The sequence below is a fragment of the Melospiza georgiana genome, chromosome 1 (assembly GCF_028018845.1).
Source record: "Melospiza georgiana isolate bMelGeo1 chromosome 1, bMelGeo1.pri, whole genome shotgun sequence".
Lineage (NCBI taxonomy): Eukaryota > Metazoa > Chordata > Aves > Passeriformes > Passerellidae > Melospiza > Melospiza georgiana.
Window position 1 is genome coordinate 16,941,032 of NC_080430.1, and position 26,990 is coordinate 16,968,021.

The window sequence follows — 26,990 nt, forward strand, 5'->3', positions numbered from 1 at the left end:
AAATAAGAAGAAATTACACTTAAGCTTATGTATTTTAAACTCTTCTACTACTCCTGTTTATTTCAGTTTTCATAAAATGGTTAATGCAATTTAAAATCCAGTTGATTTACTGCATGCTTAGCACATGGTACATTTTTATTATTTTTGAAAACATAAGGAAAAAATCAAGTTTCCTTTTTGATAAGAAACCTTAAAATTCACAACATTTAAAGGACTTTCAAAAAATGCTTATAAACATTGCATAAACAAATTACTTGATAAGTGATTCGTTTTCATAACATAAAAAAAAAGAAAGCTATATAAAGAATACAACATTGCCAAAATAATCTTAGGCTGCTTTAAATGTATATTCATAATGTAGAGGTGCAAACATTAACAAGCCAAACAACTGACTGAAATTAATACAGCTAGCAGAATAATGGCAGAAGAACCTGGGGTGGGTTTTTCTGAGTCAGTCCAGATTCAGCATCACCAGACGTTCTGCAATGACACATTCTGATATGCTGCAAAGGGCCTGAGTATTGTCAAAGTTACACAATTCCTGACTGGGGAGATTCCTATAGCCAGCTCCCACTTTCTGCACTTTCAATCACAGCATTCTTCTTTCCAGCTGTTCCATCTGCATCGCTTGCTTCTTCAAACACCGCCACTAAACTTGACAGAGTTGTGTGAGGATCAAGCAGTTTCACAACGGGTATGTCCACCTTTCTCTCCCGAAAGACACGGTTCTGAATTGTCATGGCTAACATCGAGTCCATGCCCAAAGACGAAAGTGGCGTATTCATGGTTAGTTCATCTGCATTCACTCCTGTGAGGTCACTCATCAGTGAGGTGATGTAGTCCTCAGATTTGAGAAAGGCAGTCTCGGGGACTTCAGCTTCCTCAGATGTTTCCATCTTGTTAATGTAATCTTCTGACATAAGTGTTACAAAGCGACTTTTGAGGGAAATAATCTGATGAAAAACATGATGATACAAAGTGTGAAAGTTCAATTTGGCAACAGATTGCTGCGGGTTGTTTATAAGTAAGGTCTTCCTGAGATAGTCATGAATTTCATGCACTTGCAGAATGTCTACGCCCTTGGATTCCAGAATGCTCTGAATGAGGTCTTGGTTGAGCAGAATGCCGAGGTTCAAAGCACCCCAGTTAATGGCCTGGCCTGAGAGCCCACAGTTCCTTCTGTAGAGGCAGAAGAGATCCAGGAAAGAGTTTGCAGCTGCATAGTTTGTCTGGGTGGCATTGCCCAGAAAGGAAGCAACAGAGGAGTAGCACACAAAGTAGTCAAGCTCCTGGTCTCTGGTAGCCCAGTGAAGATTTAGGGTCCCTGCTACTTTTGGGCTCAGCACTTTGTGGAAGTCAGCCAGCTTCAACACTTCAAGGTGGCCGTCGTGTATAGCAACAGCACTTTGGAACACCCCTTTGATGGGACTCCCCACAAAGGTGGTGGCAATGGACTGGAAAGCTTTCTCAACATCGCTGCTCAAAGTCACATCACACTGCACAGACACTACTTTGCTCCCTTTGTACTGCTGCTGCAAAGCCCTTAACTCTTCTTGCTTCTCACTGCTGGGAATTCTCCTGGACAGAATTGCAATACACCCTCCCCCATTCTCAGCTATGAATTTCACTGTTTCAAAACCAAGTCCAGTGAGCCCCCCAACTACTACATAAACAGCATTCTGCTTGAACAGCTGCTTCTGGGGCTCGTACAATGGGATATCTGAAAGCACACTGATGTCCTTCTGCCTTCTCAGGACAGCAAGGGGGACAGAAGTGCAGGTGAAATAGGACATCACAGAATTTAGCCCTTCAAAGTTCTCAGTCTGCTGAAAAACAGAACCTGAAAGATTTCTAAACCGTTTCATATCCATGGAACTGATCCAGGCATGTATGGTCTTCTGCACTTCCTTTAGAGCTGCTTTCTGGAAAAGGCGGGCAACAGCAAGGATATGAAAGCTGACGTTTTCATGACCAATTTCACTGACATTCTGGATGCATTCTGACTGTTGCCTGCCACACACAATCACCACATCTTTAAGAAAGGACATGTGGGCCAGGTCCTCCTGAGACAGTCTGTTGACTGGAGGAAGAATAACAAGGGCACTGCACAGGTTGATATACTGCAACATGTTAGGAGTGGGCTTTGCAAGGACTGTTCTCCAACCCATCTCTTCTGCTGCTGCAGAAAGAACATGGCACAGAACTGAGGATGGCTCTGTAGTAATAATACCCAATGTTCTGCCATGTTTTCCTTTGGGTAACCTCTGAGTGAAGATTTCCCATGCAATGATGAAGTATGACACACAAGGGACATTCTGGAGGAATGGGAATTTCCTTGCATGGAAACAAACTGTTCCTGGAATCTGAACTCTGGATGATGCAGCAGTGGGATAACATGAAACCACGTGATCTCCCACTTTCACTTTTTTCACATCACTGCCTGTTGCAGTGACTGTGCCACTGAAATCAAGAGCTAGAAGCCTGTGTTTGTCCCCAGCCTGGGAGTTCCAATACAGGGTATTACCAAAGTTACAGCTAGAAACACTAATGGGAAAATAATCTTCTGAGTGCAAACAAATTTTATCCACTTGAATTTCAACACTCTGTTTGTCCAGCTGAGTTGCAGTGCCACTGGATAATTCCCCAGACAAGTCTTTTGCTGTGTATGGATCAGAAGTGTACAAAGTGAATGATTGTGATTTCTGGAGTGATCTTACGGGTTGGATGTAATCTGCATCCATAAAAGGTGTGCGTCTGATTTCGGACACATAAATTCTTCCCTGGCTGATGCAGACTTCTGGATAGTCCCCACCTTTGTACTTGATAAGAACATCTGCTAACACTGAGATGTCCAGGGAAGTGGAGGAGCTGAGGTCAATCAACTGAAATGTGATTTCTGGAAATTCAACAATACAGGCTCTGGTCATGCCATACAATGCAAACCCACAGTTAATGTGGTCCACATATCTCTCTGTTGTTCTGTAGGTGATCACTCTGACGGAGCAGCGAGACCTCTTCTCTCTTAGGGCCACCACTACCTGGCGATAGGCTTCGCAGCACTTTGCCAACTGATCTACTGCTTTCCTCGAGGAATCTTCATTCAACTTTTGGATTCCCCAGAGGAAGAGAATTTCATCATAGTCCTTAACCTCTGCTCTCATTTTGTTCTGTGCATCGCCTTCCACGAGGCAATCCCAGCCTTCATACATAACATATGTCGAAGCAGGATGCAAGTGTTTTTTGAGCTGCTCAGCTATCCCAAATTTGTCTGCAAACACAAGGACACTGGGCTTAAACCCCAGATGTCCAATTCCCTGTGAAAGGGAGACTTCTTTCCATTTGTTTTGAAACAGAAACTCATTGTCTCTGGAAGACGATTCCCTCATGAAAGTGATGGCAACGCGCTTGAGCTCGGCCAAAACAGAGCCGTGTTTGTCCACAAAGCACCCACAGACCTCAAGGCAGTTCCCAGTGGATTTGCTCATTCTCATGTATATCATCATTTCCTCCTGCAGCGGGCGGAGCACCACCAGGCTGCCTATCCCTGAAGGAAAGACTGCTCTGGAGTGGAGCGTCCTTGAGGTCAGGACAGCGGTCATCTGCAGAAAGCAGTCGAGCAGCACTGGGTGGATACAGTAGCTGTACATGTCTCTGGCGGTCTCCTCATTCACCTTTATGCTTGCTATAGCTTCCTTTAGCTCCTGGCAATAATGCACATCACTGAGCTGCCTGAATATGGAGCCATACTGAAAGCCAACCTGAGACAGTGCTTCATAAAGCTCCTCTCTGCTAATCACTGACTTGCATCTTTGATAGATGGCTTGCAAGGAGATGCTGCTTTCTTCCACCACACCTTCAAGGCCCTTGGCCACTTGGCCAGCAGCATAAACTGTGTTGGAGGAAGAGAGAACCTCAAAGGTTGTCATGGCTTTTTGTGGACTCAGCTTGATACTCAGCACTTGAGAATTCTGTGTAAGAACACACGGTGCAGAAAAACTGACACTCAGCTGGCAAGTGCTCAGAGGCACTTTGGGTTCTGAGCTGCTCATCACAGAGGCCAGACCAAGCTCCACATAGAAAGCACCAGGGACTAAGGCCACCCCATTGTTCTTGTGCTCATATAAGTACGGTGTTGTTTCCTGGGACACCAGGCAGCCAAACTCCAAGTTGTCACTGTTTATGCCGTAAATCAAAGAATGACTGGCGCTGACACCGCTTCGGCTTACATGTTGAGTGATATCCAGGTTCATGAGTTTTTGGCGATCAAATTGATATCGTGGAATGGCCACAGGAACACTTTGATACCCATTATAAAAGTGCTGCCAGTTGGGATTAAATCCCAGTTCAAACAGATTTCCTACCAGGGTGAAGAGCGTCTGATATTCTGCATCTGTTTGCAAAGAGGACAAGACCTTTGTGCCTTTCCCTAGCGTTTCTTTTATGCTTCGCTGCAGTGCTCGGTGAGGACTTATTTCCACAAACACCACATTTTCCCTGCCTCTGGCTGCAGTTTGGATGGCTCGTGTGAAAGCAACAGGCTCACGAGTATGCTGCGCCCAGAATTTGCCCTGAGAAAAGTCATTTTCAGATGCAGCCATGCCAGTCAGTGTTGAAATCACTTCCATTTCCCCCTTCTGCTTTTCCAAAGGCTCTATCTGCTCCTCCAGCTCCCCGAGTATCATGTCCATGCTGGGGCTGTGGTACGCAGCTGGAACATTTAAAACATGAAGAAAGATGTTTCGCTGTCTGAAAGCTTCAGCTAACTCCCTCTGGACAGCTTCCACAGCCTCTACGCTCCCAGACAAGGTGCAGGAAATGGGGCTGTTGAAAGCAGCAATGCACACCTTTTCTGAGTAGGCATGCAGGCGTTCAGCAATCTCTTCAACGGGGATGTTTCCAACCACCAGCATTCTGCCGCTGGGAGTCTTTGCCTGCAGCCTGCTCCGGTGATAAATCACTTTGACAGCATCTGCCAGGGACAGGTACCCAGCCACGTGTGCAGCAGCTACTTCCCCCACCGAGTGGCCAACAACAGCAACAGGCTTGATACCCCAGTGCTTCAGGAGGGAAGCTACAGCAACCTGCAGGGCAAACAGCAAGGGCTGACAAAGCTCTGGATTCAACAAGTCCTTTGGACTATGATTTCTTGCTGGCAGGAGGCTGATGGCAGCATGCTGCTGAAAAAGGTCTTCTATTTCCTTACACTTGTCTCTGAACACCGGCTCTGAGCTCAGCAGTGCCTCACTGAACTCCTTCAGCGTGACACCGTTGCCGCAGAACACAAACACCAGCTGTGGTTCCGCTTTGGATATGGCAGGTTCCGTGCTCGCTGCCAACCTCAGCTCTTGCTGCAAGTGTTGGAGGGAATTTGTGACAAATGCTTTTCGGTACCTGTAGCTGGCGTGGCTTCTTCTGCAGGCAGAGGTATAGGCCAGGCTTGGGAGAGTTACGGAGTTCCTTGCGCTCAGCTGCTCAGCTGTGTCGGCCATTGTCATCTGAAGGGACTTAGGGGATGCTGCTGACAGCAGAACTAATTCCAGGGGCTTCTTAAAGGCAGGAAGAGGCTCTGGCTGCTTCACCTGCCTGACTACAACATGAGCATTGGTTCCTCCAAATCCAAAGCAGTTGACGCCAGCTACTCTTCCATACTCACTGGATTCTTCCCAGGGCTCTACAGCAGTGGCAACAGCAAGGTTTAATTTCTCCGTATCGATGCTGCTCATCTCCTTTGAGTAATGCAAGGATGGAACAATCTTCCCATGATGCATCATCAGGAGCACTTTGATTAACCCAGCTGCTCCAGCAGCTGATTCAGTGTGTCCAATATTTCCTTTCACTGAACCGATTTTCAGAATGGAAACTCGGGAAGACCTCTTTTTGCTAATGACATTACCAAGGCTTTCAGCTTCTGTAGGATCTCCAGCAGCAGTTCCTGTGCCATGGGCTTCAATGTACTGCACAACTGAGGGATCAACACGACTTCCATAAATGCTGCGCAGTAACTTCTCTTGCTCTATTTGAGACGGTCTCGTGATTGGAGTTATGGACCTGCCATTCTGATTGACTGCACTGATGTTTATCACACCCCAGATTTTGCTGTAGTCTTCCTTAGCCTGTTCCATGAAAAAGTGTAGTTTTCTTTAATAATACTAGTAGTCTGTGGTTAAAGGTGTTACCATGAACCTTACAAGCCTGGTGCAAGCCCATGCCTTATCCTCCATGTAGGGGGTGAGGTAACATGGCAGCACATAGTCTGAGAGAGATCAAGAAAGATTTTGGGTTTGGGATATTTGCTAAGGAAATCTGAGGCATATGTTATTTTCTCCTCCATACTTCCAGTTCAAAGAAGCAATATTGAACAAAAAATACTGAAAACAACAATAGTTGAAAGGATCCATATAGAAAGAAACAGACAGACTGAGTCTACTAAGACATGTCTCTGCAGCTGGTGTCATCACCAAGATTTTGGGGGTTTTGGCAATGATATGGCCTTTGCAGAGCCAGGCATGCTGGCATCAGATGGGGCTCACCTCTCTGAGTAGCAAAGGAGAGTCTTTGCATGGGAACAAGCAAGACTCCTTGGAGAGCTTTAAACTAGTTATGGTGGGGGAGGGCAGTAATATCAGGTTTGTCCCTAACAAACTGGGTAATAGTATGAAAAAGTTAGAGGGTACTTCTGAGGCCCCTCTGGAGGTGACTCTGAGATGTACCAGCCACACTGGAGCACACCAGCAATCTTACAGAAACAAGCAAGGGGCTCCTGAGATAATAGAAGTCAACAGGGAAATATCAGAGAAACACCTTAGTACCAAAAGAAGGCTTACGAGGGATTACGTTGATCAAGCATCTACAGTCAAAGACACAACCACTAGACAGGGCTATGGGACATCCGTTCACACACCCACTGGAATATTGTCACCATAAAATACTTCTATAAAGTGCTGTACCCCCATGCACAGAGTATGGTGAACAAACAGGAGGAACAAGAGATCTGTGTGCAGCCATTGGGCTTTGATCCCATTGCGGTTATGGACATGGTGAGAGTGACTGCAGTGTTGTCATGAAGGGCCACCGGCTGTTTAGGAGAGACAGACCAGGAAAGGGCAGTGGTGGAGTTGCACTCGATGTGAAGCAACGCTTGGAGTGTGCCGAGCTGTGCCCTGGTGAGGATAAAAGGGCGGGCTAGGAAGGGTGACACCATTGTGGGTGTTCACCACAGGCCACCCGATCAGAAGGAGAGAGTGGATGAGGCCTTCTGCAGGCAGCTGGAAGCAGCCCCACAGTCACAGGCCCTGGTTCTTGGGGGGCTTTGACTGCCCTGACATCTTCTGGAGAAGAAAAGCACAAGCAGTGCAGGAGGTTCCTGGAAAGCATTGATGACAATTTCTGTCCCAGGTAGTGAAGGATCCCACAAGGAATGCTGGGCTGCCTGACCTTAGACTAACAAACAGGGAAGGCCTTGCTGGGCATGGAGCACTTGGGGCAGCCTTGGCTGCAGAGACCACGAGACTGTAGAGTTCAGTATTGAAGGAAGAGGTAGCAGGACAGAGAGACAGATTTCAAACTCCAGCACTCCAGGAGAGCTAACTTTAACATCTTTAGGGATCTTGGAAGAATTCCATGGGAGAAGACCCTGAAGGGAAGAGTGGTCCAAGAGAGTTGGTCGACATTCTAGGCTCACTTCCTACAGGTTCAAAGATAGTGCATCCCAATAAGAGAGAAAGCAGGTAAAGCGGGCAACAAACCTCTGTGGATGAATAAAGAAGTCCTATCATTACTCAGATGTAAGCCAGAAACATGTAGGAGATGGAAGCAGGATCAGGCCACTCAGAGTGAATGCAGAGAGGTTGTCAGAGTAAGCAGAAATGAGACTAGAAAGGCCAAGGCACATCTGGAATGAAATCTGGCCAAAAATTTTCAGGCTAACAAAAAGGCCTTTTTCAAATCCATCACAACAAAAGGAAAATTAAGGATTAATTTTAACACTAAAGGACTCCTGGATCCATTAGCAAATGGAGGGAGGAGCCTGGTAACAGGGGACGCAGAGAAGGCTGTGTTATTGAATGCCTTCTTTGCACCTATCTTTACTGACAAGACCAGCCCTCAGGAATTTCTGACCCAGGAGATCAGATTAAAGGAATGCTGAAAGGAAGACTTTCCCTTGCCCAAGTAGGAATGGGTCAGAGAACCCCTAAATGAACTTGACATCCACAAGTCCAGGGGCTCTGACAGGATGCATCCATGAGGTCTGAGAGAGCAGGAGGACAACATGGCAAGGCTGCTCACAATCATCTTTGAAAGGCAATCATAAGACATGCCTGAGGACTGGGAGAACCAATCTTCAAAATTGGCAAGAGGGACTTCAATCTTCAAAAATGGCAAGAAGAAGGACCAATGAACTATCAATCAGTCAGCCTCTCCTCAATTCCTGGAAAAGTGATGGACCACCTCATTCTGGAGGCCATCTCTGTCCACAAGGAAGATAAGGTGATCAGGAGTGGTCATGGATTCCTTGGAGGTAAATCATGTTTGATCAACCTGATTGATTTCTATGATGAAACCACCACTTGGATGAATGAGGGGAGAGCAGTGGGTATTGTCTACTTCAACTTTATCAACTTTATTGAGGCTTTTGTCTCTCACAGTGTCCTCAGGAAGTGTGGACTGCATGAGTGGACAGAGACATGGATTGAGAACAGACTGAATGGCAGGTCCCAGAGGGTGATAAGCAGTGGCACAGGGTCCAGTTGGAGACCTGTCACTAGTGGTATCCCCTGGGCCCATATTGCTTAGTTTATTCATCAAGGCTTGGATGAAGAGGCAGAGCCTCCTCAGCAAGTTCACTATCAACACAAAGCTGGCAGGAGTGGCTGATACCCCAGAGGGCTGGGCAACCCTTCAGAGGGACCTCAACATGTTGGAGAGATGGACAGAGAAGAACCGTCTGAAATTCAACAAGGGCAAGTGCAGGGTCCTGTACCAGGGGAGGAATAACCCCCTCCACCAGGACAGGTTGGGGGTCAACCTGCTGGAAAGCAGCACTGTGGAGAAGGACCTAGGGGTCCTGGAGGACAACAAGTTGTCCATGAGCCAGCAGTGGGGGTCCAAGGAGGCCAATGGGATCCTCAGCTGTATTAGAAAAAGCATTGCCAACAGTTGAGGGAGGTGATCCTGCCCCTCTACTCAGCCCTGGTGAGCCCAAAACAGGAATGCTGTGTCCAGTTCTGGGTTCCTCAGTACAAGAAAGACATGGAGCTAATGGAGTGGGTGCAGAGAGCTATGAAGATGATGAAGGAGCTGGAGCACCTCTCTTATGAGGAAAGGCTGAGGGAGCTGGGCCTGTTCAGCCTTGAGAAGAGAGGACTGGGAAGGGGCCTCATCAGTGTCTGTAAGTATCTTAAGAGGTGTCAAGAAGGTGGAACCAGGCCCTTGGTGGTGCCAAATAACAGGACAAGAGGCAATGGGCTGAAACTGAAGCACAGGAAGTTCCACCTGAAAATGAGGAAGAAAATTTTCACTGTTCAAGTGACCAAGCAAAAGAACAGGTTGCTCAGAGAGGGATTGGATTCTCCCTCGCTGGAGACAGAATGTGTCAAGAATCATCAGGACACAATACTGCACAACTTGATCTAAGACGACCCAGCTTGAGCAAGGAGTTTGGACCAGAAAATTCACTGTGGCCCCTTCCAACCTGAGTGATTCTATGCTAATCACATGCTTTTTCTGTAGAGGAGAGAACAAAACAACACAACAAAGACAAGAACAACCTGAATATTATGCTAACTTTTAAATGTGAGTTCCTTTCCCTACGTTAGGGAAAGTTGATAAATTCAAAATAAATGGTTCATTATTCTTAAACTTAGATTGGAAAAACTTCTCTGGAATAGTCATTATTAGAGCTGAAGACACAAAATTCAGACAAGCAACCAGTCTTAATTCAGGCTGCTTCACAAGCAATCTTACCTTTTTCAATGGTTTGAGGAAAACAACACCACAGCCTTCTCCCCTTCCATAGCCATCTGCATTTTTGGAGAAGGGTTTGCTTATGCCATCTGGAGAGATCATTTTGGATTTAGTGAGAGATACAAAGGTGCGGGGGTGAATGATGCAGTTCACCCCACCACAGATTGCTGCCTCACAGTCTCCTGGAGTCAAACAGAAACATATTCATGTTGAGATGGCCCTGGTGATAGACAGAAATGGTAGGAATTCTGATTTTGTTGTCCAGCACCTCTTCAGTCCCATTACCTGATTTCATGGCTCGCAAGGCATAGTGCAGAGCAAAAAGAAAAGACGAACACGCAGTGTCGACAGTCAGAGATGGTCCAGTCAGATTAAATGTGAAAGAGACCCTGTTGGCAGCAATGCTCATTGCTGTTCCAGTACCATCATAATGATTTATTTCACTCATAGCTCTGCTGGCCATGATTTCATAGTCTCGATTCATGAGACCTGGAAAACATCAGATACATGTCAAGTTAACCCAAGACAACAATAGGCATGTACAGCTCAAAACCTGGTGGTATCGTTAAGTGTTAAGATGAAACCATATGGCATCAGGGCTCCTGTCATGAAGCTTTGCTCCAACACAAGTCAAAGGGAGAAGTCACCGCAATTTCCCCTGGACCCAACCTACACACCATACCTAACACTGGAAATTCCTACCTCTCCAAGAAATGACAGGAAATTCCTACCTGCCCAGGAAATGCCCTTTCTGATGGCTCAGCTCACTCTATCATGGAGTTAAAGATCTCTGGAGTCTGCTTAGACAGCTGTGTGACTTTTGTGACTCAGATTGTTTTAGCTTAGCTATGACAAGATTTATCAACAAGTTACAAAGACGGTAGTTCAGACATAAATGTACAAGACATTAGCTTCATTTCCTCACATGTACCAAGTTAAAGGTCACAGCACAAACTACATCCAATACTTTGTATTTATCTTTTTTTTCACACTTGCAGCCAATAAAAAATAGTAAAGAAGAGCAGGGCCTGTGAGACCAGTTGTGTCCTCTTTCTGAGAATGCAACGTTTGAAATATGGTGGATCCCCAAGTCCATAAGCACATGTGGAGAGCGCAGTAGCTCTATTCAGAGAGGAAGGAATAGTGCCCTCAATGGAAGAAGAGCATCTCTCTGACTAAAATAATCTAAAACATTTCCCCTCTAGGTGCATCAAGCAAACTCCCCCAGAAAACTCCTTTTTAAAGAGACACAGATTACACCAGCAATAATGTGCTAATACTCTGCTATTGTCCTTTAAATATCTTTCAACAGCATCTGGTATCATCTTGTCTTTAACTTTTTGGGAGTAACAAAGGCAGTGTGACAAGTGCACCCTGGTACCATTCTAATGTCCACAGGAGGATTTCTTCTACTTTAAAAGGATAGTAATCCCTAGAACACCTCAACCAAAATTATACTGGAAAACTGCATATTGGGGGGAAAGTGTAGGCCTGTGTAGAAGCCCAGAAGATAAGGAGCTAATGTGTACGTGTCAAACACCGATTGCCGGATAGCCAGGGAGCCAACCAAGGCAATATCCAAGAACTGGTCAGCAATAAGCAAGAATTGTTAAAAAAACCAAAATGAGATGGGACCATGAGGAGGTAGGGCAGCACTTCTCTGGGATAAACATCCTTATTCTGCTCCACAGAGACACAATCACAGAATCAACTAGGTTGGAAAAGACCACTGAAATCAAGTCCGCTGCATGGTGAAACACCCCCATGCCGAAAAGACCATGGTACTAAAAGACACATCCAGTCTTTTCTCAAACACTTCCAGGGACAGTGACTCCACTACCTCCCTGGGCAGCTGATTCCTGTATCAAATCACCCCTTTCTGTGAAGAATTTCTCCATAATGTCCACTCTAAACCTTTCCTGGCACAGCCTGAGGCCATATCCTCTCATCCTGTCTCCAGCTGCCTGTGAAAGAGGTTGATCCCCATATCACTACACCCTCCTTTCAAGCATTTGTAGACAGCAATAAAATCACCCCTGAGCCTCCTCTTCTCAGGCTATACACCACCAGCTCCCTCAGCTGTTCCTCACAGGACTTGTGCTCCACACCCTTCCCCAGCTCTGATGCCTTTCTCTGGACTTACTCCAGCACCTCAATCTCCTTCCTGAATTGAGGGGCCCAGAAGTGGACACAGAACTCAACCATGTGGCCTCACCAGTGCCATACACAGTTGGAAGAATCACTGCCCTGCTCCTGTGGTGGCACTATTGCTGATGCATGCCAGGATGCCACTGGCCTTCTTGGCCACCTGGGCACACACTGGCTCATGTTCAGCTGCTGACCACCAGCACCACCAGGTCCTTTTCTGCTGGGCACTTTCCTACCACTCTACCCCCATCAACAAACAATGAGCAGCACCAGGACAGAAGCAGGAATGAAATATTGACCCAAGGTGAGTCTGGGGAGGATGAAGACCACCCAAGAACCAAGACCTACAAAAAGGTCTGAAAGAAGGAACTGGACATGATAATTTGTATAGAAAGAGAGCAACCCATCTTCAGGGCAGGGAAACATATCTATAAAAAGGTACCCCCAACAAATCTGGGGGGTCCTCCAAGACCCTGGACATGTCATTTGCCAGACCACCATTGGAACAAGGACCGGCAATCTCTTTTTCTTTTTCTCTCTTTCATTCTCTCTTCTCTTTCTCTCTCCCTTTCTTTAACTCATCTCCTCCTTTCCCCCTTTTCTTCCATCCTACACCATTATCCCCAACCCACTGCCATGCGCTGATGTAGCAAGTCAGGGACCAACATTCCAATTTCCATGCCAAGTGTGTAATGTACTAAGAAAACATCTCCTGCAGAGAAAGAAATTACTCATCTTGGGTGTTCCCTCCCCCTTAAGGGTGGAACATCACAGCCTGGCTTGGGAGTATCTTTTCTAAGAAGGCTTGGGCTGCAGATGCAGTTTCCTGCTTCCCTTCAGTGCCTGAACATAGGAAGAAGAGCACCAAAAAGAGATACAGGAATTGTACCATGAACTTCTAGAGTAGCCTGGTAATTCTTACCAAAAGTAACCACTAGTGCCATAGCACAGTAGCTTTAGATCTCCAGTCTAGATCCAGTGCTAGATAACATATTGAAAGGTTATGAAGGATTGCTCCAATCTTTGTGAGCTTCAAATACACTTTCTTTGACATGAAATTTTCATCTTACCAATAAAAACACCTGTTTTGGTGCCACTGATAGATTCCACAGGGATTCCTGCATCCTCCAGGGCTTTGTATGTGCACTCCATCAGTAATTTCTGTTGTGGATCCATGCGTTCTGCTTCCATATTATTAATCCCAAACAGGTGGTTGTCAAATGAATTAAATCTGAAATACACCGACCAGAATAAAATATGACAGATATATAATAAAATATAACATCCATTTTAACATCCATTTACTTCTAGACCCACAGTAAACATCTTTTGCAACTTCATGAAAAGCTGAGCAGTAACTGGGGTTTTGGCCACAGTTCCCATTTATGAAATTCAGAAGAAAATGTTTATAAGCCAAAGAGGCTTCATTTTATCAATGCTTCTGCATTTCAGAGTTAAGAGCCCACTCCTACCCATTTCTATTCTCGTGGTTATTGCACTGCTACCAACTGGACTCCTCAAACTATGAAATGTGCAGAATGAGACTCCCTCTGCAGTAATGTGGTCAGAGCATCAACAAGTTATAAACAAAATGAGAATCTCTCCTCCCTGCAAAGAATCCCCCACAAAACCTGGTTTTCTAGGTTTGTTTTTTTTGGGTTTTTTTCAGATTATTTTCAGCAAATACAGACCAATGCTCTAAATTTAAAACCAAAAAGTAGAGGATCAGCTCAGGTCTGTTTTCAACAGATACCCATGCTTCTCTAAAAATACATTCATAAATACTTTGTGTGAATTTATATTTAAAAGCATCTTCAAAACAGGCCCATGCTTACAAAAGACCAAGCCCAACTTTAATCTTGGATCCCAAGATCAGATTTATATTGCCTTTTATAATTTCTTGATTTCAGAGCAGGATTCAATATCTAACACGGGACTAAGCATTAAAGTAATTCTGGATCCTATGGTTCAACCCTGCCAAGTATAAATTTCAGGAGACAATAAGATTTCTTCTGTGCATGTCAACTTCTCCTTTGAATGAAGCACTACACCCTGAGGATTTTAGGTGAATGTGGAATTCAAATAAAAGACACTTATCTTGACCTTACTGTAATTTGCTATTCTTCCCCCTATCACAGCCCCTGAGCAGCTGTGCCCATAGTCTAAGTACTACAAAAGTCAGTGGTGCAGCAGGGTAACAGACTCACTCATCCAGAAGAGCAGCTCGTGTTGTACATATTTTTCCTGGCTTGTTACCATCTGCATCATACCACTCCTTGGTATTAAACCTCTCGGGGGGGATTTCTACGGTGCAGTTTTTGCCTTCCACCAGGACCTTCCAGAAATTGTCAATTCCATCTCCTGTTGTACAAAGTTTTTCAAACAGATTAAATGATGTGCTCCCACTCCCCATGCAGACTCAGAAATGCACAATCAGCAACAAGGACCTCCCACCTGTAAATCTAGGCTGCTCAAGCAGGCTTGCCACAGAAAGAAGTGATCATTCTTTAGTGAGAGGAAAATGAAAAAGTATGACTGATCCCTTCACTGCTTGTCTAAAAGCAAAGGAACCCCATAAAATCCTTGACCACCTTCTCTCTGCCATCTCAGTGCACCTACTCCACCTACTGTAATAAAGCAAGAAGCTTTCTTTTAGGAAAACCCAATCTGTTCATATTACAGGCATGGCTGATAAGAATGTCCAGCCCTTCATCTGCCCTGTTCCTATGGATGCAGAGTTCTGTAACACTACACAATCACCCACCCAGTGAAACACACAGAAAGTTCAAATCATCCCAGACCTATCCAGCTCATTTGTATGAGTTTCATGTGCACCTCAATGCCCTGCCCACAGCCAGCACTTCAGCTTCTTTTGTCTGTCTGTCTGTCAGCAGACAAATTTAAACTAATCCGTTTCCACCACAGCACCACCTTTCAAAAAGATCCCACAAGCAACAAAGCAACAATCCAACTAAGGGGCAAACCAACAACTGTTGGTTTCCTCCATTTCAACATTAATAAAAGTCTCTGATTTCAAACAGCCTGCTTTGCTTTTACCCCAAAGTTACCTCCAGGAAAGTTGCATGCTATTCCTACAATAGCAACTTCATCTGCAGTCTCGATCTCCATCTCCGGGGCTGCACAAGACAGAAGCACTGTCAGTCCAGTCCAGCAATTATGCATTTACCATTGAATAAATATAAGGTTAAAGCATTAACTTCTGACAAACACACAAATTTGTTCAAAACTTACTTAATCTGGAATGATCTACTGCTGGTTGTAGTGACAAATAACACTGCCCACACGAACACTGTACTACATTCTTCTTCTTGTCTCTACTTCCAGGGGGAATTCCCCACTTAATTCCCCAAACTCTCTCATGCACACACACTTCCTTTTTACTGTTTAACCTCTGCTAACAAATGGTGAATCTTTTCAACAAATTAGATGGCAAAGACAAGAATTCTCTTTGGGGTCAAATTAAATACCCCAGGATAGAATTGACAGATGATTTCTTTTTCCTTGATTCTGAGAAAGGAACTTGTCAGAAGAGAATCAATTCAATTGACCCAATTAGAACTCACTAGGAAGCCCTGCTCTAATCCCTACCATCCTCTTGGACTTCCTTCCACCCACAAAGAGGAGAAGACTCCTCTGGAAAGGTTTTGTGGGGGATTCTTGGCAGTGGGGAGAGCTTTCCATGCCAGGGATAGCACAGCAGGTCCCAAAGAGCTTTTCTCAGTCACTGACTGACAGTAGTGAAGCAGAGATGAGGCTGTTTCACAGCCCCACACATCACTCAGAATTAATATTTCTTGGGGGTTTGCTTTGAAAGGTGAAATTAGGAATAACTGCTCAGATACCTACTTTGAAAAATTTACTTCTTAGTTCCATTAGCTACAACAGAAGAAGTTAAAATGCCACCTAGCAAAAATATGGAGATGAGAATCTGACTTTTTCTGAGTAAATTCTTTTTTACTAATAATGTAAATTCAAAATTGACACAAGCATTTTTCCTTTGCATTGTTTCCAAATTGTCTATGAATTTTATGATTGTATGATTTCATATTTTAAGGTGACTGCTAAACTAAAGCAAATTACAATTAAATACTTAACAAATCCCAATTAAATACTTATATCACAAAGGTACTTTTAAGCATTTTTCCCAAGTTAGCATTTAAATAGCAAATAATGGAAAATTAAGGACCCTTCAAGCACAACACAGAACATATCTTTGGCATCTCTAGAGCTATCCTGTGATCTGTGTAACTCTTACCTTGTATCATCCCAGTGGGGTGAAGATACAAGCTGAGTCTGTGGAACTCATTTATGTAGGATTCTGTGTGGTTTCTTATTGAAATACACATCCTATGTCATGGGGAAAATGCAAATGTGATTAATCAGTGACCTGACTAAAGTTGAAAACCACTTCCTTGTAGTTGTAAATTTCTTGAAGTCATCAAGGACAAGAGTATTTTCCATCATCTTTCAGTTAGCAAATAATAAACTGAAGTTATGTTTTAACAAACCATAGATTCATAGGATTGTTTGCATTGTAAGGGACCTTGAAGATGCCCTACATTCAGGCCCCCTGCCAAGGGCAGGGCATATTACACTGGAATAGGTTGCTCAACACCCCATACAGCTTTGACCTTTTTTACTTCCAGGGCCGGAGTATCAACAAATTCTCTGGGCAACCTGTAAAGAATTTCTTCCTAATACTATTCTCTTTCAGTTTAAAGCCATTCTTCCTTATCCTATCACCACATGACCTTCTAAAAAGTCCCTCTCCATCTTTCTTATAGGGGCCTATAGGTACTGGCAGGCTGCTATATGATCTTCCCAGGGCTTTCTTTCTACAGGCTGAATAATCCCAGCTCTCTGAGTCTGTCTTCATAGGTGAGGTGCTCCAACCCTCTGATCATCATGAAATAGCCCAGTAATTTTTTATGATTTTAGGAATATGATTTAAAATACTGTGTCTTTAAAGTAACAATTTAATTTGATTTGCTCTTAATATCAATAAATATGAACAAGCGTTTAAACCTCCAACTATTTGTTTGAAGCATTGTGAAAAGAAACTTTCCCGGTTCTGCCTCAGAAGGCTTTAGAATTTTTAGGATTTGGCTAAACTTTTCTGAGTTACTAATTAGTGAACTAAAGAATCTTAACAAAACACAAGCAAATGTTATATGAGAAATTATTGAATCCCCCTTCCTAAACCAGGAGGGAAAGCCATGGACTGCAAATAGAACATAAATAAAGTACAGAAAAGACTTCCACCAGCCCTCAAGGCAATGTGCTGTTGAATTTCCTGTCATATATCCTAAGAGAATATTTTAACTTTTCCTCACCACTTCTATTTTTGGTAATTCATGTGGTGACTGTAACACATTCTGCAATACACATGCTTTCCAGTTGTGGGTGCAGAATGTGATGAGGGTAATTTGCTCACTAAAATTCAAAGGAAAAAAATCTACTTAGGATAATACAACTAAGTTTGAAAGGGAATTTATTTATTTTTTAATGACACTGATAATAAAGCCACAGTTTCTATTTGGTGTCAAGATTAAATTACAACAGTGTAATCTGTCTCCTGGAAAACAGAGCATAGTCTTTATGTAAAAATATGTTTGCATGAGAACCTTTTGAATGAAAATGTGTTGTATGTTAATTTTGTATCATAAAAGCTAATTTTCATAACGTATAGAATTATCCAGCTGAGTAAGAATATTACCTGTAAAACTCTTCTAACTATATGTGAGTGCTGTCAAGAAGAAAACACACATCCTCAATAAATCCATTCCTATTTATTCCAGGGTGTAAAATTAATCAATTGTACTACAAGAGCTGGGACCCCTCTTGAAACTCGGCTGATCGACTCACACTAATACATGTATCTGTTGAGGATACCCCTCTATGGAATATAAAAATTAGGTCTGCTGTAAAATTCCATAACTATTTCAAAACCTGTTGAACCAACACCTAAGAGATACAGTATTGTGATATCCCTCACACTCACTACCCATAAAAAAATCCACTGATTCCTAGGAATCATTAGTCAGTGCCCTTTTCATGGGGTAAGGGCACTGACTAATGAGAAATGCATTAAAGGTTACAATTGAATTTACATTTTGAACTATTGGATACTATTTCTGTATGATTACTCATGTTATTTCTTCAGCTCTTTCTATCTTTTCTCTTATCTTCTTCTTATCCTTATTAATCAACGGCGGAGACACCCCATAAACTGAAGAAGGTAGCAGGAAAAGAACCATTTTTTACACTGAGTCATGGAGTAGATGCCAGAGAGTGAAAACGTTCATGCCTCAAACATTAATATAAAGTCTTCCTCATTATAGCAAAACTATACAAAGAAGCCATTGAAGCCCACCCCTCCCTAAAAACTGCCTGACTGGAACTATGGACTGAAAAACAGTGCTGAGATTAGACAAAGGGAAACACATTCATCACTCATCTGAGACCCGGGGAGAAGTAAACAAGGAAAAAAAGTCAAACCCTGCAGCAGCACTGAGATTCTTCCCTGGCTGGGTTTGGGGTGGGGGAGATTACAGCCCACAGAAGCCAGTTTTACACAGATTCCCCCCTGAAACATGGGGAAAGGAGGTTTGGGGGTAATCTCTGGTCAGAGGCAACAAACCATTCTCCCTTACACAAGCTGTGGAACCCCCAACCCCACAGGCCACATCCAAAGGATCTTCAAGTGAGAGGCAGCTGAGGGGGTGCCTTAATCCCTCAAAGACACCCCAAAGTGGTCCCCAGGGTGATGCACCAAATCCAGAGACTGCTGTAAGTGACAATAGCAAACCCTCCCCTCCTCTCCCACCCCATCCCTCAGGGAGACAGCTGGGTTTTCCTACCTAGCCTGAGGGTATATTAACCCATTGGATTATATGCTTTTTGGGGGCACCTTCATCACCAAGACAACCAGCTGGAGAAGATCAATGGAACATTGTTGGGATCATGGATAGTGATATCTTCTTTATTCTGTCTCTGTCACTCTCTTTCTTAACCCCTCTTTTCTATTTCTTTCTCTTTCTCTCTCACATTTACTATCAAATAAAACCCTTTACTACTGACTTTAGCATATGGTCTCATGTTGTGTATAGGTCAAACCTTACAAAGGGAAGGCCTTGTAAAATCACGGCTCAGGCGTGTTACTTTGGCTAAGCAGAAAAGGACTGTGGGAAAGTGACACAGCTGAATACAAGTAGAAACACAAGTTATGTACCCATTGCATGTTCACATCGTGGTGTATGGTGGTTAGTTGAATTATGTTTGATATGATTAAAAACCATGTAGCTGATGACCGGCTAACTGCTTAAAAAGCCCTTGGAATAAAGGGCTCTCCTTTGCACCTGCCTGGGGACCCTGCATCACTACAGACCCTCACCTCACAGTCTTGTTAGCATCTTAATTTGGGCAGAGGCATTGCTAATAATTTTAATAAGTGAATCTCAACACCCTCTAAGACCAAGGGGAAGCCTTACTTTCTCCAGCCTTCTCTCCCCTCCCAGTTCTTGGACTCCCGAGGGCCATTCCCAGCAGTAAAGTCTGAGGAAAAGAAGGCTTTCAGAAATTCTGCCCTCTCTGTGTCTTCCATTACCAGAACATCCTTCTAATTCAGCAGCAAGCCAACATTCTCCACAATCTTCCTTTTAATGCTGCTGTACTTGTAGTAGCCCTTCTCTTCTAAAGCCCTATCCCATGGCTTTCCTTTAAGTAGGTCTTTCAAGAGGCCACAGTTAGCTCTTCAATAGTTTAGGAATCTAGTCCTTCCTAAGGCTTTGCTTCCTCCATGCAGGATCCTGAGTTCCAGCATCTCATGGTTACTACAGCCAAGGCTGCCCCCAAACTTCACATCTTCAACCCATCCCTCGTGGTTTGTTAGTACAAGGTCCAGCAACATGTCCCAGATCTGCCCCTTCCCTGCCTCATGCCCACTCCCAAATGACCCAGAAGAGGAGAGTGAGAAACACAAAGACTTGATACTCTGCAAGCATTGCTCAGCAATGACCAACCCCAGATGGTCACAAGTCTACTACAGCCTGACAGTGACCAGCACAGCACAGAGATCTGCCACAGAGCATTAGGACTTCTGGACAGAAGCAAGAGGGGTAAGTAAAAGGCTGCATACAGCTTTGGGAGAAATAGCCAAGGGGAAAGTCTTGCTGCCCCCCATTGGTATGTGCAGCTCAGCAGTCACCCTGAGGGGAGCGGGCAAGGGGTCTCAGGCAAGAGATGCAGCAGTTCTGCAAGTCTGACTTTTGGCACTGCTTATAAACATCTTCTTCTTATGGCTCAGACCTCATCTGATATCAGTATTTTTCTATATAGTACACTGCATAAAAGAAATGAGCCTGTGGCTTCCCACAGTGTCAGAAGTTCAATGGCTGTTTTCCCTCCCAGGCTGGGGGGGGCAGGGGGGGCTGCTTCTGGAGAAAGGCGCAGTTATGGGTGTGACAGAAACTGGACTGAGGACAAGGACTGCCTCTGCTGTGTTCCAAAACCACTAAAAAACCACATTATGATGCCTTGGTGATCTGGGTGTGCCCCATGTAAATACAGTTTCTCTTTTGAAGGTAAAATACAAACATTCATAACATTTAGTGTTTATACAGTTAAAGTGGAAAATATATTAAACTTATAACTGCCTATTACCTTAATTACACAGGCTTTATAAGGAAGACATAAATAAAACAGCTCCTGATAACATATGGACTTATGTTTCCTTATTATATTGAAATATTGAGCACAATAAACCACTACTGATTGATGATGAAAGCTGTATAAACAGTTCAGAGTCAAATTATGTGGTACTTCTTTACAACTTAGTTCATAAAAAAATTAACCTACAAAGGATCCCCATCTAATCTTTGCCAACTGCATACCTATCTGCATAATCTAAAAAAACAGCAACAAAAAAAAAAAAACAAAGGAAAATCAAAAATACCCCTTAGAACCTCCAAAATCACTGAGAAGATTCCATTCACAGACAGATATCATATTGCTCCAGGTGACTGCATGAAGAACACAAGACAGACTTGACCCACTGTGTCCCTAAGGGAGAATTACCTCATTTGCCCCTCAGCAGGGCACTCCCCACCAGGGTTATGCTCCCTTGCATGACAAGAACTATCTCTGAGGGCAATCACAAAAGTGAGAAAGGCAGGTAATTACACCTGTTCAGGGAGACTTTGGGATGGAAATGGCAATATACTGCTGTAAACACATTCCCCACAGAGCTGGCCTGCCTACCTGCCTGTTGAGGTTCTGTTCCATGCCAACTCTCCTCCCTAGTCAGGTAGAAAGAGTTTGTTGCTTTTCAGCAGCCTTGGAAACTATTTTCCTTGCCTCCATATCCCTGTTCTCACACTTTCAGAGGAAGTCTGCTGACCTGTAGTGTGGCCAGGCTGGAACACTGCTATGAACAAAACCCCACTCTTGCAACCCCACAAACAGTGGTCCAAAATGAGGCTTGGAGCAGCAGTGGGCTGTGACCAGTGGCCTCCATCTGAGTGGGGCCTCTCAGAGCCTGCCAACTCTGAGCTTTGCTGTACTTGGAGGATGACTGAATGATTTAATGAATCCTGGACCAAAACCCCCACTCCTCAAGGCTCAACCCTTCATGCACTGAGGAGGTGCAAAAGCATCCAAAGGGGGGATTTTTCACAGGTACCTTGCACTGACCTTTATGTCTGTGGGCATACACACGTACACACATGCTATAGCAAATCTGGGAGAAATGCTGCTCTCTTAGATATTTAAGTACCTGAGATATCTAAGTTAGGTCTGCAAGTAAATTTAAGTTATAAGCTACATTTAATGCTGTTTAGCATTATTCCCTGCTAAATTTTTAAGGTTAAGTTATAAGTTAAGAACTGTTAAGTTTGATTGCTGTTAAGCTTTTAGGTTGTATTTCTTTTTATCCTTGCCCTTTCTATCCTTTGTCACACACACATAAGCACATAGATATACACATATTTCTCACTTCACTTCTCTTTTGATTGATGGTATTTTGTTGGGTTTTTTTTCCTCAGTATGTCTTCACTGTCTTGTAAGTAGTAGGGTGAGCCTTGAACAATGAACTTCATTGTGCTGTTTCTTATTAATAAATCTGGCTTTTACTGATACTCTTGCCAGTGGTTTTTCAAGTGATCTCAAACTCTCATTTGGAAAAAGCAGTGAAGAGAGCTGGATGTTTGACCAATGCAGGTGTTCACTGCACTCCCACTTCAAGTGGACACAAAGAGTGTTTGAGGAATGTCCTGGGAAAGGAAGGAAGGAAAACCACTCTTAGAGGATAACTCTTACCCAAGATAGGTAAATAGAAAGGAAGGCCACTGGTGTTACATTTGTGTTTTACAATTAGCAATCTCTGAGAGCATTGCTAACAGAACAGGAGTGATTTCCCTGGACCGTATTCCGGGTGACTAGCAAGGACAAATAAAGGGTGAAGAAAAGTGAAGGTACCAGGGAAAGACCAAGGTAGGATCAGGATGAACTCTGGCTCATTTTTGAGAAGTAATATTGACTGTGGCTATCAAAACTCAGGGATCAGAAAGATCTTTCTCTAAGGACGTGAAGTCTCCATCTGACATGTCAGTATTCTAGGAAAAGCAGAAATTCCCTGGAAGGTTCTGCTATACTGTATGTAAAGCAAGTTACCAAGGTAGCAACACCTCTGCAAACATTCTGGCTCACAAAATGAAAAGGACACATTAATAAAAATATACAGGCACAGATAGAGCCAGGCATGGAGACTTCCATGTCTGCACGAGCAACCAAAGAAGATATTACCCTGACAGGCACACCCAAAATAAATCAACATATGCCAGAAGAGACTGGAATAACTTGACGTGGAGATAACTTCTCTAATATCCTGTTGGCACAGAAATACTGTGGAGCAGAAGATCAATGTTTAGTTGTGTGTTTGCCAGAAAATTTCCTGACAAGGAAATATAAAATTTGCTTCCAGTAAATGAAATGGGAAGAGATTTGAAAGGTAATCCCCTCCTCAGATAACAGGATACTCACATTAACCCCTGAGATATCTTTATTGTGTCAGGGACCAAAGACGTTTCTAAAGCCTGCCATATTTGGTGCACTATTGTGCATGTCGACAAGATAACATAGAAGAAGAACTGTTTATTGTTATCTGGTAGGACCCTAACCTTCAGAAATTAAACTATATATCAGATACCTGGTGCAATTCATCCTGTGAAAGGGGAATAATACACAATAAAGCCATTGTTGGCATGGAAGTGTTATCATTAGCTGTTATGACCTCATCTCATGTGCTGGCCTCACGTGAGATGATGTTGAAAATGGCTACTTCTGAGGAAGAGATAAAAAGTGTGGTCCTAGGGTGGAAGGGAGAGGATGACATGATGCATGCCATTGTCATCTAGGGGATGCCCTGAAAGTGCACGGCCTTCCTAGCCCTCCCTCTCAGAAGCCATACTCCATCTCCTTCTGCTGCTCAGTGGCTTTTCCAGAATCCAGGGGTTGGTATGTATTAATTGCTAACATGACTAATAAAATTAATTTCATTTGCAATTCTGAATGTGTCGTGAGTTTTTTGTGCATGGGTATCCTCCCAAACCTGTAACAGCATCTCTGAGCTCTAATAAATCGAAGTTCAGTTCATGATCAGTATTCTCTGATTTACATATTCAAGATAATACAATAATGTTTAAAATAAAAGCTACTAAAAAATTTCAAGTAGACATTGCCTGATCAAAGCAGGAGTAAAAGAGAGGCACTGTAGCTTTACTCTGTGGTTTTTCTCCATAAATATTGTGCCTACAGTTCCTGAAGATCTCTGACACCTGTATGCATACATATATGCAAATAAAAGCAGACTACAAAGATAACATGCTCCCTAGTAAAAACAACTGGTCAAAGAGGCAAACAATTTGCAGTTGTCATGGAAGTAAGTTGGGAAATCATTCATGTGCATTAAAAAAAATAAAATGTTGTGGACCCTTTATAAGCATGTACAAGTTCAAAAATTGATTAGGTTCTTTGGTAGTGTCTAGTGTCATGTTACATCATATCATCACCTTCCATGGTATTATGCAGTCTTCTTGGGAAACTTCATGATTATGAAATCACTGTGGAAACAGGAAATTTTCTTTGAGTCAGGTGGGAAATAAATATTCCTCAGAATTAAAGTAATAAAATATGGCAGCATACCTTGCCTTTCTGGTACCCTGCACTGATAAGCTGAAATTCTGTTCATCCTGATAATGTTCTATTGAAACAGACAGTTTCTATCCACAGTATCACTGAGAGAGTTAAAACACTTAGGCACTTTCACTCTTCCCAAAAACAAAAATGAAAAATCAAACTAATGCAATCTCATCATGCAGCAGAGGAGCCACTCATCCTGCCTGCACCCAGCACGTGGCAATTTCACAGTGTCCCTGTGTGCTCCCAAAGCAAAGGAAAAGCAGATCCTCAACACCAATAAACAACAGCTAGTTCTGGGTCCTCATGCCAGAAGAACTTCTGGGGTTTCTTTGGAATCTTATATTCTAGAGCCACCCTAAAGGAAACCAGGAATTCACCCCCCATTCTGCTGCCCCATCACCCAGCCACCCCCATCATTCCTTTGTGGGTATTTTCCTGAAGGCCAAGGAAAGTGTGATCCTTTCTGGCACACTGTCTGGTGAGGGCACAGAGGGCACACATCTGCCACTGGCAGCCCCCAGTTTGACAATGAAACTGCTCCCTTTGGACACAGGGCTTTGAGGCACTGCATTTCCCACATCATCTGTGGTCAGGCAAGCTCAGAGCCACAGGCTGTCACTGCCTAGCACAGTGAAAGTCCTATCGTTTCAGCCACACATGCAAAAACACAGCAGCAGCTAAACAGCCCTCAGAGTACTCCTGCCTCATCGAAATGCATAGAAAGGATAGGATAGGATAGGATAGGATAGGATAGGATAGGATAGGATAGGATAGGATAGGATAGGATAGGATAGGATAGGATAGGATAGGATAGGATAGGATAGGAGACAACTTCTCTGTCTTTGGCAGGTGCTATGGTGGGCACTGTAAAATTCAGTTAGTGAAATTTCCTTCATAAATGTCACAGTCATGCCTGATGCTGCATTATGATGGAAGAAATGGGATAAAAGTCTTCTTGATGACAGCAATTTTTTTTTATTCCAGTGTCCAGTGTATCTCACACAATTGGCAAAATACTTTCCAATGGCAGCCTGGATGCATTAGGAAATGTCCCTCTGTTCTGGCATTTCAGAAGTAAGGCAGAAATAAGCCACCTGAGAATTTGGTAATGCAAGTGTCCTTGTCCTGGGAAAAGACAAGGACCAAGTGTCACAAATTGTATCATGAAAAATTCCAGCAAGATACTGTTACAGACAAAAACTGTTTACTCCTTCGGGGAATTTCCATGAATTAATACATTTGCCAATATAAAATCTATTAAATACAAACTCTGGTATCAAGGGAAACTTAAAAAACCCCAAGCAACCCTGCTTCCCTTTAGACATCTCTTCCTCCCGCTACCCTTTTTGCTCCTCACCCCAGGCCATGCTCAGCCCCTTTGCTGAGGCAGTAGCCAGTGCAGGAGACTGAGGCCAGCACACACCAGGACACAGCTCCTCAGAGCTGCATGTCTCAGCTCCTGGTCCCTTGGCTCCAGCCCCTGCCCAGGTATCCTCTTTCCTCCTTCTGCTCCAGTGAGGACCTCTCCCCTTCTTCTCCTCCCACCCTGGCCTTGTTTCTCCTTTTGCTTGGTGTTCACCACCCTCACTGCTTTATGTGGTCTTGAAGTGGAAAATGTACCTGTGTTAGGTACAGTCTAAGATCACCTAGAGATGAGGTCACTGGGATATTAGAAATTAATTGATTGTATTGCTGAGTCCCCACAAACCTTGCAATCTGCTTAAATGTGAGGCACCGGTTATCCATCTCAGCTGTCTTCTAGGCATGTCAGATATAAATAGATAGATAGATAGATAGATAGATAGATAGATAGATAGATAGATAGATAGATATGAAATATGATAGATATAGAGATATAGAGATATAGAGATATAGAGATATAGAGATATAGAGATATAGAGATATAGAGATATAGAGATATAGAGATAAATCAGCTTTCCTTTCCACCATTTCTTTAGCATTGGGAAACACAAAGAAATTTTGCTGTATCTACCTATGGGGCAATACATCTAAACAGCAATTCACTGGGATTTCCCTTTGAATATTTCAGCAAAAGCAACACAACAATCAGGAGAGCTTGTGCCTTCATCCAAAAAATAACAGAAAACCAGCTGGCAGAAGTCATGTAGACCAGCTCCTAGCTCTGCCCCAAGAAGCATTTCAGATTTTATCCTATTAGAAATTAACACCAGAGCATGAATAGGCAGGGAACAAGGACAAGAATCCAGGTTCTGGGAGAAGACTGGCATATACTTCTTTCTTCAAGTTCATTCTGAATTGAGAGTTGGTGGAGTAATCTTCCCTCACCATAGGTGAGATTCCCAAGTCTTAGAGCTAACCTAAGGGCACCACCTGAGCCCAGTGTACTGGGTACCCTAACTGGATAGCTCCTGCCACTAGGCCAGTTCCTGCCTCTTGACCATTACCTGAATTTGTCCCAAACACCTGAGGAGCCAGAAAGAAACTGGCTAAGACAAGTGGTTAATTTTTATTTTCTGCCTTGTTGAGCTTAAAAATGTCACTAACACTTCATGGCTGTTTCTCACAGGTGGACACCATCTCTTCATGTCTGTTGCAATGTCAGTGAATCCCCCATAACATGGTCTAAGGTCAGATTTTCCTAGAAATCTTCTTGGTGTCTGGCTATGCATAGGTGTGTCTTT

At 43.5% G+C, this 26,990-nt stretch overlaps 1 protein-coding gene across 1 annotated transcript; it reads right to left on the reverse strand.

The window, feature by feature from the left end:
• Positions 1-557: 557 nt before the first annotated feature.
• On the reverse strand, positions 558-15,294 carry LOC131091838 (mycocerosic acid synthase-like). Its single transcript, XM_058038145.1, has 6 exons — positions 15,180-15,294; positions 14,319-14,472; positions 13,182-13,342; positions 10,249-10,452; positions 9,964-10,145; positions 558-6,113 (listed from the first exon to the last, which is right to left on the reverse strand). Exons 1-6 carry the CDS (start codon positions 15,292-15,294, stop codon positions 558-560), a joined length of 6,372 nt encoding a protein of 2,123 aa, XP_057894128.1.
• Between the last annotated feature and the right edge of the window lie 11,696 nt (positions 15,295-26,990).

Coding starts and splice junctions, on each gene's coding strand:
- LOC131091838 (XM_058038145.1), bottom strand. CDS start 15,294: ATGCATAATTGCTGGACTGGACTGACAGTGCTTCTGTCTTGTGCAGCC. Junction 10,453..13,181: donor CAAAACAGGTGTTTTTATTG/GTAAGATGAAAA, acceptor GATGTTTTCCAG/GTCTCATGAATCGAGACTAT. Junction 10,146..10,248: donor CTTGCGAGCCATGAAATCAG/GTAATGGGACTG, acceptor GTTTGACTCCAG/GAGACTGTGAGGCAGCAATC.